General features: G+C 41.0%; 1 protein-coding gene across 1 annotated transcript in view; it reads left to right on the top strand.

The window, feature by feature from the left end:
- Positions 1-19,000, top strand: part of GRAMD1C (GRAM domain containing 1C) — a gene marked incomplete at both ends in the record, with an annotated part of 55,480 nt that overhangs the window by 26,212 nt on the left and 10,268 nt on the right. Inside the window, 4 exon segments of the mRNA XM_080362084.1 lie at positions 1,013-1,093; positions 7,664-7,782; positions 8,914-9,034; positions 12,609-12,771. Of these exon segments, the coding sequence (XP_080218210.1) occupies positions 1,013-1,093; positions 7,664-7,782; positions 8,914-9,034; positions 12,609-12,771 (484 nt within the window).

The raw sequence follows: 19,000 nt of genomic DNA, 5'->3' as shown, positions 1-19,000 counted from the left end.
AAAGTAAGGAAGATTTTGTCCCACTGATACTCAAAGGAAAGCCGTTTGAAAACTAAAAGTTCAGGGCATTAGTTCAGAACTTATGTTCTTGAGTTCGATATTTTTGCGATCTTGCTGGATTTGAAGTGCACCTGGAAGAAAACTACTGGAAACAAAAGGGCTGCGATATCATGGATTTCGAGTCATGGAGAAATCTATCCACAGAACATTCAATTTTGTATTCTGGGAGGTGTAGTTTTTGGGTGTGTACTTTGAAAAACTGAAAAGTGTGATGCAGAATGTTCTTATATGCAACACACGTCATGATACATATGTGAATGCCTTGAAAATAATAATTCTTAACTGAATAGAAAGAATAGGTTTCCAAGGGTGAATGTGAAACTGTTCTTTGTGATCAGATTGTGATTCCTTGTATTTGACTATTCCCTCTCAATTTATTAAATATTAACTTTCATCATCAAGGAAGATAAACTTCTTTCTCTGCTAGGCAAACTTTCAAATGGGGAAGATTTTAATACTGCATATGATGCATCTAATTTGATCTCCTATTTTAGTTATTTTAATTTCACATCTTCTCATGTGAAAAGATTAGTAAAGGAATATGTAGTGGAAAGATGGAAAGGGCTGTGGCTTGGAAGAAATAGGCTTATGTTTGGGTTTTTTTTTGCTCTCCCCCTTTCCCTTCCTCCCTTTTTCCTTCTCCCCACCTCCTATTTGGAAGTGGGAGAAAGATGTAACACTGTAGTTAGTTAAGGGCAAGCTCTTCCTGTATACCAAAGGTACCAATGATTGCAACTGGATGCCCAGAAGAGCAATTGTCATTATAAACAATGTGAATATTGGGGAAGCTAACGCTTACTTACTAAAAGAGATAAAATGTGTGGAGTGTGAGGAATATGAACCCAGGTTTGTTGAATGCAAGAGAAGCATGCCATTGCTGAAATCATTAGGACATTCAAGGTATCTTGAAAATACTGACAAATGAGCTTTTTGCACTTTGTTTTTCCTGCAGTTTTTTTTCACATCATTCAGTGCAAGAGACAGAAGCTACCTCAGTATCTTCCGCTTATGGCAGAATGTGTTGCTGGATAAGGTAGGCTTGTAAGTGCTGGTATCTCTGGTTAAGTAACAAAATAATCTTTTTCTAATGTAAGCAGATGTGTCTTTGGAGGTTAGGAGACTACCCTTAGGAAATTAGCTTTTTCTTTCTGACACAGAAATCTAATTTAATTTTCTCCTTCAGCTCCTTGTACTTAAGATCCTAGATAACCTTCACATCCTTTCCTTCTCATGCTGCCCTCTACAACTTTGCTGTTGATGGAGAATTTTCTCTTTGAAGTCAGGTTGCATGCTTCTCTTCACTACCAACTCAAGCAGATGTTACTAAATTGGCATGCATTTGCTTCACATTTTCTATGGCTAATTTGTGATCAAAAAGGCAAGAGGCTTTTCAGTGAAAGCTTTTTTCAAGGGAAAAGCTGAAAGTCACCTTCCCAGATAAGCTAGCTGAACCTTTGCCAACCAACTCATTACAACTCCCCTGACCTTGAATAAATGCAATAAAGGCAGGCTGTATGATATGGAAGTGCATTTTGGCAACTTCTGCTAGTTAGCTTGATTTATATTCCAATTTGTGGACACTTAAGCTAATCTTCTTTCTAAAAATGTACCAACACTTTTGCAGAACATCACTGTAAGTAATGCAGTTTTTGTAAACCAATTTCTTCCTGTTTATGACTCTTGTTTAAATATTTCAACACAGTTGCAATTGAACACTGAAATATCCATATATAACTGCACTACAGTAGTCTCTAAAGGTTAAAGCTGTTGTACTACTTATGTATTAATAGTACCCACATGGGTTTTTTGTTAGATAAATTTTAGGGCAGAATAGAGACACTTTTTGTCAAACAAAAACTGAAAATAAAGGAAAGTGCCATTTAAGGCAAAACCAATGTTTCCTGCAAACCTCTTGTCCCCCATCAAATATAATATTATTTAACTGTAAGATCATAACCATCTTGTCTTGAACCCAGCAGTAGCACTGCAAAAAAACCACAGTGTACTAGCTATGTGACCTTCTTTTCTTTTGTTAGGCAACTTTATCAGGAATGCTAATTGACTTTGGTTACTTTGTGGTGCTGGAGAGTGAATGTATGGCCATTCAGGTCTACAAGCCTATCCATGTGTCTGGAACACAGGCAACAAGCTTCTGTGCTGTTCAGTGTTAGGTTTTTTGTGTGCATTTCTACTCTTTGCCATGGAAATGAATGTCACGTTAGGAACAATTACTCACTTTAGAGCAGTAACTACAGGATAGATATGAAAGTAGAAGGTTTGGACTGCATGTAAAATGAAATTAAGCCAGCAGGTTTTAGGGACCGGTGCATCTGTGTAGTTTTGGAATTCTCATCATTCTTTCTATCCAATCTTGCTATTAGCTTTCTTATATCCTCGCTGAAGTATGCTGAAAGGCGAGTCTGTTATGTGAACATCTACTTGGACTTCTCAGTTGTAAAATAGAGTATTACCATGAAGTATATGTAGTTGGTATTCTGGGGTTTTTTTGTTTGGTTGGTTGGTTTAGTTTGTTTTTTTTGATGTGATATGTTTGGAGCTGCTTCTTAGAACAGGATTCCTCTTGGGTTGAATTCCTGCTTTCCCAATGTATTAGTGATGTCTGATTCTTTGTTAGACTGACAGGTGACTCAAAATGCATTCTATGATTCTCCCTTCTTTAACCAAACTACATCAAGCTATAGGGGGACACTGAGGAGGTGAAAGTAGAATCTGAAGCTGTTACAGCTGGATCCACTGACTCTGCTAGAATGACAGCTGTCCACTCACCTGTTGCCAAAACAAAGCAGTTGGTGCATCCAAACAGTTTTGTGGCTTTCTTGCCACCTCCCACTATGGCAGGGACAGTATACATTTGAAAGAGATCTCGAACATCTTGAGGCTCTGGCATGGTGTGCAATACCCTGAGTATATGAAACCTTCAGTGGTCAAAATGATCCTTTCAGAATTTGTAAGACTTGTGACAAAAAAACCCAAATCTCACTCTGGAACCAGTTCCACAAGGAGCTGGTTTTAATGTTTCCTCTGCGGATAGCTAAATATTTTAAAGCCTATGGATAACTTAGTTTTTATTTGGAGTGTATCTGCTAGACCCGGAGATGACATCCAACTGTTATATTATGAAATATAGTAATTCTGGTGTTGTCAGAAGTAAAACTCTTGAGTGCAGCTGCCAATAGTGATGGTTTGTGCAACCTTAAGGTAAATAATCCCCAATTTGCAGAATTTGGATCCAAGGTATTGTATTTGCACTTGCTTCAGATCATGTTTGTGCAGAGGTTGCTTTCAGGCTCTAGCCTCTTCAGTGCTTCCTGGGCAGAGATTTCATGTTATGAAGTCTCACCTCTGAAGAGTGACCTACCTTCTTTACCTGATATACCTGAAGCTTTGGTCCTCTGCAGAACCTCTCAGTAGGGTCAGCATGCCCTTTCCCAGATCTCCATCTTGTGGCCATTCTGCCTTGTACCTCTTAAGTGTTGCGTGCCCTAAACAGCTGAGCAAGGAGTCTTCTGGAAAGTCTGCCTTTCTGTCAGAAATTACTTGCTGTTTACTTTGTGTTGTGTAAGGGAGAACAGTAAATGGTTATATGCTATTCCATGCCTAAACCTACTTAGGCCTTGAGGATGCTCTCCCTCAGGTTGGAGCCACTGTTCTGATAGGACTCCTGGTCCACTTATCTGAGTTGTAATTTTCTAGCTCATAGCTGCTGCTTCAGATCTTCCTCAGAGTACAGTACTGTGCATTTGGTGCCCTTCAACTTTGGATCCTCTGGGAATCAGTGAGTACCTTCCTCTTATGATGGTCCTTTCTTAAGCTATGTTTTTCAAAATATCCATGTAAATACTTTTTCTTTAAAGGAAAATTCTACTTTTTTTTTTTTTTTCCTATTACAAAATGTGCTCAGAGTCTCTTAGGCTTTTACTTTGCCATTGTTTTTTAAATGGTCCTGGTCAAAGGGGAAGCATCATGGAAAATAAGGAGTCATTAATGTGGGTCTGGAAGAGACATGATACCAGTCTTGATAAAACAGATAGCTGCTTCCACATCCACTAAGGCTTTCAATAATACATCAGTTTATAAAATCAGCCAAAATTCCTGTTTTGTAACAGACTTTTCAGATTGGTGAAACAAGTTTACTGATCGCTGCTATTGACAGTAAAAGGAATTACATTTATACTTTTGCTTTATTCTTCTAAAGATTATAGGTGTCAAATATCCTTTCAGTTTAAGGGAGAAGGAACAAATTAAAATCTAATTAGGCAGGTCATTCAAATCCTGAACAAACACAGTGCTCCTTATTTCTAGTGGAACGAGATCTTAACTTAATTGGTCTCAATTCCCATGAGTCCTCTTCCTTGGAGTTGGATTTATTTTCCTGTTGTTGTTCTTATGCTTTGCTGGGTAGAGATTTGCACCTGTCTCCAGAGACATTTTAGCAGGTAAGTCTAGAGGTGTGAGAAGGAACCAGAATTTCCGATGAGCTGTGTTTCTTGTGACAAACGTGAAACCAGGACAGCAATTTGGCCTTCCCTGGCAGCTTCTCGGGGAAGTTTGTGAAAAGGAGATGTTTATTTGCACCTTTGTGTGCAATGGAGGGTTGTTTTACCGGTCAAAGGCGGCTTGAGTTGTTGGGCAGTTAGAGCGGAGCTTGATGTTTTCCCTTGGGAACAAGCGATCAGACAGACTGCCACATCGGAATTGCCTGGTGGGTGTCTGGTGTGTGTCTGGGGGGTTGTCTCTGGAGTAAACCTGTACAGAGTGTCTTGTTCTTATTTCTGCATCTGTCCATAGGGGGTAAAAATCAGTGTCTTTGCTTATGTTGGTACTATTCTGTAGTACTGCTTGTGCCATGCCACTACTTCGTCTAGCATGAAACCAAGTATTGATGTTTTATGATGTGTTATTGAAAACACAAAAATGTATCCTGGCTGCTTCTTGTAGCCTTTACTTTTGTATACAAAGAGAACTGAGCGGGAAAAAGATGGTGTAGACAATCAGCTTGAGTGGGCAAAGTAATTCATGTTTAGATTCAGCCTTTCAAGCTTCAGAGCTTCTGAAACCATCCTCTCAGAAGCAGAAGTCTGACCCAGAAAATTTGTGCCTTCCTTTGCCTTCAGAACTAATCCTTTCTGATACAATAAAGCAAGTCTGGTTTGATCTTGGGCTGTGACCATTAACAACTAATTATGTCTAGCTGAGGTAGGAATAATTGAGCAGAGTGCAAGAATCCTGTTTTAGAAGCAGAAGTTGGTAACATCGATTCATAAAACCACAGGAAACAGCTTTATAGATTCCTAAAATGCATAGCTTGAAGTTTCTCTGCTTTCCTTCAAGCTGTCGAGCTCTCTGTGCAAGGGCAGTCTGATTTGCCCACAGACTGGTGCAGAACATGCTGGTGAATTTAATTAGCGACTTCAGCTATTTCCCAGTTATTTTATTATGGTTGGAAATAAAGGCACTAGCAATGCTGAGCCACGGAAGTGAAAGTGGCTTTGTTTCTGTCCTTTAATTTCTGTTTGAAAGGTGTGCTGTCTAAAGATACATACACCTCAATCATATTTTGAAACCATGTAATGCCTTCTCATGTTTTAGCCATTAATGCAAACAGCTGTAGGCAGTTGGTTGCGGTTATGAGTTTACAGCTCCAAAAGACAGCATGCCTGCGGAAAGCAAGGCAGCTGTATGTTGATGCATGTGTTTTTAGCACTACATTGCTTTGTAGAACAAACCCCCATAGCAGAGGGAGGCTGGTATTAGCTGTTACGACCCTTGCTTTATTATGTGTGTTTTGTGTTTTAATGTTTACTTTGCCCTCGGTAGGATTAAATACCTTGAAACTGATCTCTACCAATAGGATGCTTGTGCCAGCCACCTTCTGAAAAGCCTGAAACCTTGTTCTGCTGGAAAATAGCTGAGGGAATAACGTGAACTGGGCTGGGTTTGCCCTGACCCTCGCACGCTTTACCCCTCTTTGGCGGGGGAGAGGCTCCCTTGCGATGCAACGCGGGGGTCCCGCACCGAGTGCGCGGGAGCAGAGGGACACCCGTGGCTGTCCTGGCGACGGGGACGGGCGCCGTGGCGATGCCCTCGAGTGCCCCGCTCCCCCTGGGGCCGTCACCGGGGGCCGGCGGCGCCCCGGCCGAGCGGAGGGTAGGGGCTGCCGGGGAAGGCGCTGCCATGGTCCCGCTGGCGGGAGCCGCCGCCGGGGGAGCGGGAGGGCGGCCCCGGCCGGGCCCCGCCGCCGAGCAGGAAGTGGGAGTGCGGCGGCGGCGGCCGGCGGGGCCCGGGGTGTCCCGGGAGCGGCGCTGCCCGGCGGGAAACGGCAGGTTTGTCGCGATGCGGGGCGACAGGGGCCCTCTGGGCGGGACACAGCGCGGGGAGTGGGAGAGAGGAGGCGGGTGGGTAGGTGCCGGCGGTCCCGAGGGGAGAGCAGTGAGGGTGCGTATGGTTGTGCATTTGCATTCCTGCTTGTGGGTCAGATGTTTTATGTCTGTCTAAGATTGCAAGTAGTGTAACGCTCTACAGGTGGAGCAAGGAGGTGGAGGGGATCATTTAAAAGCTCTTTAAATAATGTATGGGTATTTAATGTGATATTTTCATGCAAATAGTAAGCAGCACTTGTGTTACTGCCTCATTAGCACAGGTCTGTTCCCTTGATCAATATGGATTGTGGCTGAGGCACATTTTCCAGTGTCGTGTCTCTTTCTTAAGATTGCTAGTATTGCTGTCAGAGCTCTACTAAATCCCAGAACCTTATTTCCTTTCTCTTTTTTTTTTTTTGTTTTTTTTTAAGCCTTTACAGCTGAAGTGGACTTTGAAACTATTTGCTTACATTACTGATAAGAGTTTGTCATACTACCTCCACTTCCTGACTTTTCTCATGATCTGAGCAAACTTAAATATATCCCAGTAACTGTCAGGATTCATGGAGCAGGGCAGAGATATTATAGAGAAAGAGAAGAGTTAGTGAGGAATCAAGGTAACACAGTTACTGAGTAAAAGCAACTATTTTATGTAAAAGGTGTTTTGCTGTTACTCCAAAAGCAAGGGCCTCCTGTCTCACCTTGGCAAAAGGGTTAGTTGGCTGACCTAGACATCACTGTCTGTAGTGACTGAAATGTTAGCCTCTCACCGTTTGTAAAGCACTCTGAGCATCCTGAGGAAACGGGCAAGTATCTATTAAGCTGTTTGCCAAAGATCAAAGAGGGAGTCCCTGGCTGGCTACCAGTTACTGATTTTCTGCTGCATCAACTGAAATTCAAGGTGGCTACCTTGAAGATATCTGTGAAAACATTGGAGGTGTATGAAGAAGCAAGTGGTGGCTACAAGTGTGTTTTCTTGAAATAACAATTTTTCTCATGTCTGATATTATTGGTTAAACAGCAATTGGTTGGGAATATGGAGTAGACAGGAGTACAGTACCCCAAAATGCTGAAATCCAATCTTGAAATGTGATATCTAACTGCTTTCAGTCCTTGTCAGAATTGAGGTTAAAGGCTGTGGCGTAATTAAAACTTCTTACTGTTTTACTTCTTGTGCCTTACTGTCCTGTACAGTAGCTCTTGACTAGCTTGCTTTCTTTCAGAAGCTGACCAAGCAGGAATTCTGGCAGTTGGTGCACCAGAGCTATGGCTCTGAGCTGGGCTTGAACAGTGAGGAGATGGAGAGCTTCCACTCATCATCTGAGGACAACGGGCAGCCTCGGTAAGGGGAGGCTATAAAGCTTTATGAAATACTTGGGGAGAAGCAGTGCCCTCTTAAAAATTCTTTTCCCAAAGTGCTGCTGTAGCCTTACTAGAAAGTTTAATCCTGTAGTTAGAGAATGCAAAGAACTGAACTACATAAACTGAGCGTGTATAAAAACCTCATTGTGTTCGTTGCCTAAAAGAGTAGGAGCACAGCTGAGGCCCCTTAGAAGAAGGAGATAGGAGGACCTTGTTCTCCCTGGATCTGCTTGGGGATATCAGCAGGATGGCTTATATAGCAATGTTTTATCATGATGGTGTCTAGTTAGGATCTGTACACCCTTCAACAATATGGAAGGACTGAATGGCATGGAGCTATATATAATGTTCAGACACTGTTTCCCCTCCTCTATGGAGACTGCAACACTTGCGTTTTGCTTTGTTCTCCTGATATCTGAGGTCTTAGCTTATTTTTGTATTGTCCTCAGCTTCAATTAGGAAGCTGGTATAACGTAATGGTATGTGGATTTAAAAAAAAATATTTGCCTTGATTTTTTTGTAAGAAATGTGAACTTACCTATGAACTGCCAGTGTCAATCTAATAATGGGGCTTTAATTTGTCTATATGTATGTAAATAAGTATGGCTCTACAAAACTGAACAATGTAATTTATGTCTCTGTTCAATCCTGTGTTATCTGAGTATGTTTGTTAGAAAAAAGAATCTACAGTTTGCTGCAAGTTGCAAAAGATGTCCTATTAAATACTTTGGGGGGGGGGGAATGTCCTATTAAAAAAAATGAAAAAAATGCACTGCTTTGCAACTCTGGAGTAAGTGATGCAGGAAAAAAAATTGTCGTCAATTTTCTTGAAACATTTTGTTTCCAAATTTGTTCTAAGGTATCTCCGTTTCCTCTTTTCCAACAGCACTCACTTCTCTCTGCACCAGTGCTTGGTTTTACTAACTTCATGGTCAGAAGCCTTATCTTCTGAGAGGTAGCTAGTGGGAGGAGAACAGCTGGAGAGAATGAGCCAGATGTAGGAAGAATGAGTTGGTAGTTTTTAATATAAGCTGAACAGCCATGGTTTGAATGCAAAAATCACACATGAGAAGCTATCTCCAAAGCTAATCTTCCTTTTTGCTTTGGACAGATCCACCATTTGTGATGATTCTGGAGAAAGGGATGAAAAACTGCCTAAAATGATTGGTTTAGTTCGGGAACCCACGCTTCAGACAGAAGGAGAATCGCTCAATAGCCGCACGTTGCCAGGAGTAAGTGCTGACACAGCCTTTCTTACTGTTTGTAACGGATAAGTATATATGCTTAACTTGTATATCTGTGAGCACATATCTGTAATGCATGTGGAACATAATCTGAAGAAGCCTGTAAGAATTCATGGTAGTCTAGAAGATAGTCAGAAATTTGGGATTAATATCTTCAGGTTTCAATAATATCTCTTCAATTTGGAAATTAACAAACTTTCGTATAAGAGAACATTGTTGGTGTGAGTTTCAGCCATGTCAAAAGGTCAGTCTGCTGCTGTCAGTACATGAAACCTTTTTGAAACTTAGATTTGTGGAAATATTTCAGAAGAAAGAGTGAAAAAACCCACACTTGGATATAGTGAAGATGTGTTTTCCCTTAATGCCTTGGATTAATGCAACTGAGCAAGCATGGGTGTTTCACTCATGATATTGTATGAATTTATGAAGGTATTTAGCTGGTCGGGAGGGCAAGCACATTAGTAGCGGTATGAGGTGTGCTGGGTGTACTTGGGTGGTCCTGAAAGGCTATGGACATTTTCTTGTGATTAATAGATACTCCAAGGGAAGTATCTTGAAAAAGCAAATAAAGTGCTTAAGCGTTTCTTGTAAAATTCACTAGGTTTGGGTACCTAATTACTGTTTCTGCTTTGGAAAAATTGGAGGTGGAAAAAAGGGGGTACTTGTAATAGTTTTTACTCCCATATAAATATTCTAGGTTTTTGTCACTTGCTGAAAATGATCTGGAGGTTAAGAGGCTTTAAATAGTTTTGCCAAAATCCAAGTTAATGGCTGGAGACTCATACCCAGCAAACAGCACTGGCATTTGTTTGTCAGATGTGAAAAACTTGGTGAATCAGATGATGCATATCCCTCATGGAAATCCTAGCAGTATAAAACAAGATTTTTAGAGAGCTGTGAGAGAGGTCTGTGGATGCTGGTGGAATTTGGGCTCTTTATGATAACTAAAAATCTATCCAGGTAGTCTTGGTTTGGACTTATAAGTCTTATTTGGAAAAGACCATGTCATGTAAAAATAATTGCTCTTCCTGAAAAAGAAGTTTTGTTTACCATACTGAGTGCCACACCCAGAGGTGTCTCTTACAGGTGCTAAACCTAATTGAGTGTGTTGGTAAGCAGTAATGCCTTGGGATTTGGTTTTTACACAGGGAAAAACTTCTAGGATTCTCCCTTGAATAAATGGCTTTTAAAAAGTCCTTTAATCATAGTGTAAAAATGCAGTCTTGATAAATGTATAACTAAACTGTTTAGATTACTGTTTCAGTGTAACTAAAATACATAATGCTTGTGTACAGCTGTGTGTGTCACTTGGCACTTCTCAGGAATATCGACATATTCTGTACAAGCCCAGGATCACAGCAAATGCTGTAGAAGCACAAGGGGCAATAGAAGGATGCAGTAGTGCTGAGAATGCATTTATCAAAAATGATGGCATTGATGATACAAAACATGTTGAATCATCTTCCAAAGACTGGGGAGAAAGAGACTTGACCCCTTCTTTTCTTGCTGTCATAGGCAAAGTAAGTCTCAAAGCTCTCTACAGGGGGAGACGTGAAATGGTGGAGGTGTTGGCTAGAGTTGCGTGTCCTGTCTTGGAAAAAATATTGTTGATAGCTGTCTGTAGTTGATTAAAGAAAGTCTGTGTGCAACACCAGTCATGGCATGTGTGTTCACAATGTAGGATTCACCTTATTGACTGTCTGAATCAACCATCTTCCCTCCACCTCATGCAGGGAGACCTTAGAGTCTCCCAGTCCTGGGGCCTTCTGTTCCCAGGTTAAAAAGCTGAAAAGCCTTGGCACAGACCTTAGTGGTACTTGGCTAGCTCAGGAGATAAATGTACATAAGGAAGAAATCATACACCTTTAATTCCAGCTGACAGATCATAAAATCATTACTCTTTAGGAAAAAAATAAAAAAATAGAAGTGAGGAAACTACGTTTGAGTTGATCAATTATTTCAAAAGTTTCGGTATGAATTTACTTGTCCCTAACATCACAAAAGGCTTTCTTTATAGGAGCTGTTGCTCTGGTCTTCTGACTTGAGCCTGACTTTTCTGCTCTGCCCATGGCATAGTGGGACTGCTTTTGTACTGCTGGTGAGAGCTCCACCTGTTCGCTAGATCTTCACCAGTTCTTCAAGGTGCAATGAGAGTTCCTTGGATTTGTGCTGGATCTGTGTCAGTTCTTAGACTGTTTAACCACAACTAGTTCCCTTCAGTCTTCTTTATGTTTTGGTAGAATATTTTTGATATTGAAATGTTGGGTCTGTACTATTCCTATTGTGTGACTGAATATAACCGTAGGCATGGTTGCTCCTTTCAATAGAAGCATTTGTTAATTGATCTGCTTTCCTGATGCAGTCTTTTTTTTTTGACCTTGAGGGAGTATTTTTGCCTACCTATACTGCAGTCAAATTTATGCCTGTCTGTTTTCTATCCACCCACCTTGTACTAATGGCCATTGGTTACACAAAAAAGCAGATGGTCTTTATTTTGAAAAAAGGCAAGGAGTACAGGAAGTACATTATGACTGTTCAAGTAGCGGATGCTCTTGCTTTTTTGAATCGGTGCTGAATAATCTTTAGGGATGATGGTATTGCAGATGAATTTGAACTACTCAGTTGAGAAGGCCTAATCTTATTTGTTATTGTCTGTGTACAACTGCATATGGGGGGGCTGTACTACCAGCTGTTCTGCTGGAGGCAATGGGAGATTTGAGCAGAGGTTTAGAATGGAAACTATGATTCACAGTTAGTAGCCAAGCTTCTTGAGTGCTGTTTTGAGATGTACAAACCTTGGGCATACAGTCTTACTAGAAATAACTTTTTGAATTGTGCAATGGCATGTAAGCTTAGCCACCAGTTATTATAGTTTAGGGTCAAGAGCTGCATTGTTGATTCAGTGACTGATATTTTGGAGGATGTTATATTGGAGATGGCAAATGATATTCCATTGCTTTGTTCCTGAGAAGCAACATTTTATAGGTAGAATGGCTGTAGACAGTGTTTTAAAACTTTTTCATTTTTGTCAAAGGGTATTATGGTGCCCTACAAATTAAGAACACCTTTCAACTATATAATTGGTATGATCTAATCTTGCTGGAAAAAAGGGAGGCCCTGTGTATTTCATTGTGCTTCCCCTCAGGATTGTTGGACCCCTTGCTAAACTGGCAAGAAAAAACTAGCTTGATCAATAAAAAGTAAATAATCTGTGTTAATGAATTTATAAATGCTAGTGTTGATGCAGAGAGGGGGACCAGCTTGTGCTGGTCAGTGGATGGGGACTAAACTATCCCTTTTAAGGCAGCTCTATGTATGACGGTACAGATGACCAAGTATGTCACTTGTTACCACATAAAGTGAAAGTTTGAAATAAAGAGAAAGGAAGGTTGGGGTAGGGGAATGAGGGAGAGATTAGTGCTAGACTGTGTGGTAATTGAGCAGATAGAACTTGTGGCTTCCTTTATATTCCTTTCTTCGACAGTATCTTTCCCTTCTCTTAAATGGTCTGTGATTATGGATGCTTTTTTTTTTTTTCCCTCCCCCCTCTTGGTTGTTTCAGATGGAGGAATCCATAAGTGAGAAGAAAATAAAGAGGAGCCCTCTTCCATCTTCAGAAAGGAAACCTGTTAAGCTAGTCAGGAGCAGGTCTCTAGAAAAGTCTTTGGACCTGAATGAGAATGAAAATCTCCCAGAGAAGAGCAGTGCCTCAGACAGTGAAGAAGGTAAATTTCTTAACAATTGTGGTCTGTAAGACAACCTGACTCTGGTGTTCCATCTCACTTGTGGAGCACGTTAGAGAACTTTCTGATCTTATGAAACTTATTTGCTCATCTGCTTCACAGAATTGCAGCGAAAATATCTTTATATCTTACTTAGTTTCTAGGGAGGAAAAAAAAAAATATTGGGGGTGTTTAGAATGAAAACAAATTGTGGTTTTGCTTTTTCTCATTTGGTGGGTAAAGAGTTGCTAACAGCTTAAACTAAAAAAAGTTTCTCAACAATGCAGTGGTGTTTGTTCACTTTCTATGCTCTCACAGGTATTTCAAATATTTTTCTTTTCTTTGTTTTCACTCTTAGGAACTGAGGGGAAATATTTCATACTGTTCTCCAGTTTCTGAAAGATTACCCCCCCCCCCCCCCGCCTTCCCCTTCTTTACACTTCTACTTTTTTAAGCCATATGGGCTTTAATGTTATTGGTGGAGTAAGCTGAGGAACTCACTGAAGGTCCAAACAAGACAACTTCCCAGTTTTCAGAAGTGTATTGTGCATATTTTGAATCTGATCTGAAAATAAAAACACCTTAATGTGTATCTTGGAGTAGCTTATACTTCATGTGCCAACAAAGTTAGTATATTAATGGATCCTAATATACCATCCTCATAACTCATACCTCATTACCCAGTACAACCTGAGAAGAAACTTGGATACCACAGTAGTACAGAGATTGTAACTTGGCTATTATGTGCTTCCTTTCTTCTTCTCACTGTAGGAGAGAGAAGCACAGCTGTTATGTTCCATACTGGTTTGGGTATGAGTGTTTCTGCTACATCCTGGGGAGAGAGTAAGGCCAGAGCATGCCTTCTGCCCAGGCTGGATGGCAGTGAGACTTGTGCTGAGGTCTGTGGGTGCTTGTTGTGTGGTCCCACAGCTGACAAGTTCTCACTCTTTTAAGTTGAGCTTTTCGATTACTGTGGGGAACTTTTCTGTGCCAAAGGGCGGCAGTTGTTCAAACAGCTCACTGAAGTTGTGGTGGATGTTATGTTAAAGAGGAGACTGTGGGAGACCTCATGGCAGCTACAGCTTCCTCACAAGGGGAAGAGGAAGGGCAGGTGCTGGTCTCTTCTCTCTAGTGACCAATGACAGAACCTGAGGGAATGGCAGGAAGATGTGCCATGGAGGTTTAGGTTGGACATTAGGAGAAGGTTCTTCCCCCAGAGGGTAGTGGAGCACTGGAACAGACTCCTCAGGGAGGTGTCACGGCCCCAAGCTTGACAGTGTTCAAGAAGAGACTGGACAGTGCCCTCAGACACATGGTGTGAACTGTGGGGTTGTCCTGTGCAGGGATAGGAGTTGGACTCTGATCCTTGTGGGTCCCTTCCGACTCAGGATATCTTATGATTCTGCAATCCCAATCTCAGACTCTGTAGATGCCTTTAAAACAAGGTGTGCACAGTCTGGATCGGTTCCAAAGTTGTATGGTGGTGTGCAAATAAAGGTCAGAAAAGCTCAACAGTAGCAGTGTGCTCAGTAGCAGCTGAATATTTCTTTCATATGCAAAGAGAACTTAATGTAATCACCTGTTGGTGGTAATAGAACAGTTCAGTTAACTGAAGCTGGTTCTTAATTTGGCTGAGAAACTTTGCATCTCGTCTTTTCAGAGTTTGCAGCTGAAGCTGCTTGCAGGTGTCATTATGCTGGGATTGCTGAGGTGTCCAGGAAAGCTTTCAAAGTCATGGATTGAACTGGCTGCCTGCAAGCTGTGGTTGTTGTCTGAGGATATACTTATATTTAACTAACTTTCCTTTTGTTCACCCACACTGCTCCTCTGCTTGCGTGCGGATTCAACTCAGTGCATGTCAGGTTGTATCATTTTTGTGAATACACCTACTTGAACAGGCTGCTGTTTATGCCATACTCCTACACACTTAAAAAGCTTCACAAAGTAATTGTCTATTCCATCACCAGTTTGTTTTAGAGCAACAGAAAGTTTTGGCCTTCAGATGTTTTAGTTATCTTCCAGTTTTCTTGTTGTCTTTGTATCACATCTGTCTTCTGTGTCAGGATTTTATTTTTTTATGGCAAAATCTCCAGTGAAACTGATTGAAAATAGTCCTCTTGTCTTTCATGCTGCTGTTTGCCTAAATGGTAGCAGTAAATACTCCCTGTTATGGCTGCATTGGTGATATTGAGTAGATAGAGAATGTTAAACTGGAGATGTCTCTTTAAAAGAGAACTGACTTCATGCTGCTTTTTTAATTTCTCCTCCTTTCCCCAAGACTAGTCTGGCTTTATTCAGAGCAGGTTTTTCTAGTCCCACAACATTAATATTTTCTCTGATTGCCTTCTTCATACTTAGAATATATTTTTCCTCTGTTTCTCTGTCTGTTTTCTATTGCAGTTGCCCCATACTGTTACAAGGTGAATTCCTTCATGCAAACAAAACTAGCTTTCCCACATGGCAAAGGTTTACCCATGCGATTAATCTCTCTTGTGTCCTCTGGCTCACTCAGGCTGCCCATGGAGGTGTCCTAGCAAATAAGGTGAGGGGCAGGCTCAAGACTGTTGTTCTCTGGCTCTGGGTCCACCTGACACCCAAATCTGGAATTCCAGAGCCATGGCAACAATAGTTCCCTCGCTCTAAGCAATTCTCACAGCACTTATGGGGGGATGAGGGGGTGTGCATCTCACTCTGCACTACTGGCCTATTGACCTACATCTTGGTGCCTTTGTTTGTTTTCGTAAATGGAAATAAAAATCTCAAGCCATGAAGAATTTTTGGCTAAGCTAAAAATTAATATCTGTGGTCTTAGTTCTGAATTTCAGAAAACAAATTTTAGTTCAAGCACAGAATAAACATTTCCAAATTAGAGCCAGGAGATTTTTGAGTTTCTTCAAATGACTCTTGTATGTAGGATTTCTATATGCATCAACAATGTTCAGCAGCATAGAATACTTCAAAGAAAGAAGGGGGAACCAGGAAACTGAAAACAGTATTTTCTGTTAGAAAGCTTTACTGTATACAGGGACATCATAAATTCCTGATATCCTCACATAACTTGACAGATTTACTGTATTGTTTCTATTTGTGCTAATAGCCACCATCAGTGTGTGGTCTGCAGGAGGGCAGCACTGCTTGCACTGTGCTGTGAGATTGGTACAGTGGTGACTGGACTTTTCTTGCGATAGGGATATATGGGGTAGAAAATGTTTGAAGTACGGGGTTGTTGTTAGTTCAGCTCTGTTTGTGTGTGCTGTGTGTTTTTTTTTCCTCCTTTTTTTCATCAAGTTATTAAATTTTGGATATAAAATGTATGTAAGGAAGAGTAGCCCTGTTATCTTGTTAGCATTTTAGTAAAAATACCGATTTTGTTGATTATATACCAATTATTTGTTGCTTTGGGATTTGTAGGATACATGTTTGAGTTATCTAAAGACAAAAGGCATTAAGTTTTTTGTCCCGTGAACTGGAAAAAGGTAACATTGTCACAGTACTTACTCAGTACCTCCCCAAGTTAATTTTGTACTCTGTCTTTTAAATTACAGGGGAGCTCTTTTATAATGGTTAATGTTGGTGATGCAGTCTTTAAATAGATGCTGTCTGGAACGTGTTCACTCTAGGAACTGGTTTTATTGACTTGATTTCAGGTGTGTCTGGTTAAAGGTTCCTACCTGCTTATTCTTCATGCAGTGTGCAATTTTTCCCCATCTGCAGTTGCACAGAAATCCTCAACAGTGCCAAGATTTGTATATATTTTTCTTCTTCTGATCCTCTCCAACTCCATGGAGGGGAAAAATCAGTCATCTTATTAGTTTGTTTGATAGCCTCTGCTCTTGTCAGTTCAGCTTTCTTAATTTGCTTGTGGTTTGTGTTAAGCTTTGAGCTATTGGTTGTTAACGGAAATTTTAATAATAATGCTTTCCTGCTCCCGTTCCTCCCCCTCCAGTTTTGTCTCTTCTTGCACTGTAGATGTTTGCAAACCTTTGTAATCACTGCTGCATAATGGTATTATATTCCAACATTATATCACAGCTTGCCTTGCAGTGATGAAAATGACCTTATGAAGTGCAAGGCAATAGTGGGGGAGGGAACGGACTTGTTTATCAATAGATACTCTCCTGGACCTGGCACTTTGACTTTTCCTTGTTAGAGGAATGACTAGACAGAAATAGTGTGGGTAAAGTAACTAACAAAGTTTCATATAGACTCATGGGCATTCTCGCTTAAGATTCAGTATGAGGAGGACAGACTTCATACTTGAAGAGTAAAATATCGCAGCAGCAAAGTCTGCACCTTCAGGGCTTTGTGCATATATCATAAGTTGCTGTAGCTTACCAAATGACCTCACATCAGCAGCAACATCGTAGCTGTCCTCAGGTGTTTCAGGTGAACATAAAGTTGTCATTTAGCTAAGTGTCACCAAGGCAAAGGTAGCTTGTATTATCTTGTATTTGCTGAGATACATATAAATAGCTGTCAAAGCTTACCTGATGACTTGATCATGTGATCATGCCCTTTGTATTTTTTTTAAGTGGTAGCAGATTCCTTGGGCACGTCAAGATCCAGCTGAGTAAGACTCAACCAGAGTAACTAGCTTCGAATCACTTGGTAATTTATGTTCCACGCATGTTAGCTGATGTGTAGTAGGCAAAGGAGATGCCAACATCAATATCTGAAGCTTCTTGTCTCTGAGCAAAAGAGAGGAGGTAGGGAGGGCACTCTGAAAGGAGAGGTCTGTCATGTTGAGGTCTGGTTAGCTGAGGTCAAACTTACAGTTCACTTGGACTGCATTTTGCTGGATTTAGGTTCAGCTCTGAGAGGAAATACAGTGAATATAAGCTGAAAAAACAGGCTGAATTTCTGGCTTCCTGTAGAATGTTTCAGCACAGCAGAATCTGTGTTCTGACATGTAATGACTGCATCTTGGCTGGTTAAATAGGCCTCTTAAAACACATGCTTGCTTTCTGTCCCACCTCACAATTGTGTGGACTTAAAATTGCATAAGCAGAACATGATGTGGGAAGGAAGTCCATCTCTTGTGTGAGCACAAAAATGTGGCACTCATGCTTCACATTTTTGTAGGCAGAGGTATAACGGGGACTTCGAGCAGGCTAGAAGCAGCACTAGAGTAGAAGTCTGCTCAATCAGAATTGGATTTCATTAGGGACTGTTGTGGTGTTTAGTTTCTGTATTTGCATTTATCAATACTGACTGCTACCAAGCAGTAATGTTTTAAGTGCAGTAACCTTAGCCTCTCGGCAGCTTGTGACCTATAGCTTGATATTCAGGGTACCTTTGCATTGGTGGCTGGCACTGACCTTTGCTAGCTCTGAGCATTCATTTGTATCAGTTGAAAGGTTAGACGTCCTGACTTCAGTCTTGCTTCCATAAGATTTGCTTTCAGGCTTTTTGTTTCATTTTAGTGATGTGTGGGGGTGAGGGAGTCTTGTTTGTGTTTTCAGTAATCATAGCTTAGGGTGGACTTGCTTCTGAAGCATAAGCAGATTGAGTTGAGGTTGGTGTAGGAAACTGCTTGCCCTCCAGGATTATAATTCTGTCCCTTATCTCTTGCAAGAGTGGCTGAGACAACCACAAAGCTGAGTCATGCCAGCAGCCAACAAGAAGCAGAAATAGCGAAGATCAGTGCTGCAGCCACAGAACATCACTGGGGTGCTTGTTGGTGGTTTTGAAATAGAGAATAGCGATTAAGCATCTTGGTGCACTTTTCAGGACTGCAAAATGGAGCTGAGTACCTCTTGGATTCCTCCCGCCATACCTATTTATAATAGGAGCAGTTCGAGGAACTGTTTGGGAGTCTGTGCCTGGTCTGTTAGACTTTGGAATCAGATGTCGAAAGCAGAATTCTGAAACTAGGCGAAAGTAAGAAGAAGGCTAGTATGGATTCATTGTCCTGCTTGCTATGCATGTGTTCTTTGTACAGTAGGCATACGTATTAATGAAGACTACAATAACTTTTTGTCTTGCCTGGTGTTTCCTAAAGGATGAGTAGAATACTGAAAGCAAAACTAAAGGGATGGGACCTTATGATGTTGACTTATCAGTTTGTTTGCACAGGGAAATGCGGTGGGGGGCTAGAAAATAAACTCTGGACTTCGCTCCTGAAGACAACCTACCTACTAATTATTGCTGGTTTTCTGAGAATGAGAAACAAATGCTGATGCAAGCTGGGGAAGGAATTGACCTGTAATAAAGCTTGGAATATTATAAAGTT

Source organism: Nesoenas mayeri (assembly GCF_963082525.1).
Source record: "Nesoenas mayeri genome assembly, chromosome: 1".
NCBI classification, from domain to species: Eukaryota; Metazoa; Chordata; class Aves; order Columbiformes; family Columbidae; genus Nesoenas; species Nesoenas mayeri.
This window is presented reverse-complemented; position numbering and strand designations above follow the sequence as displayed.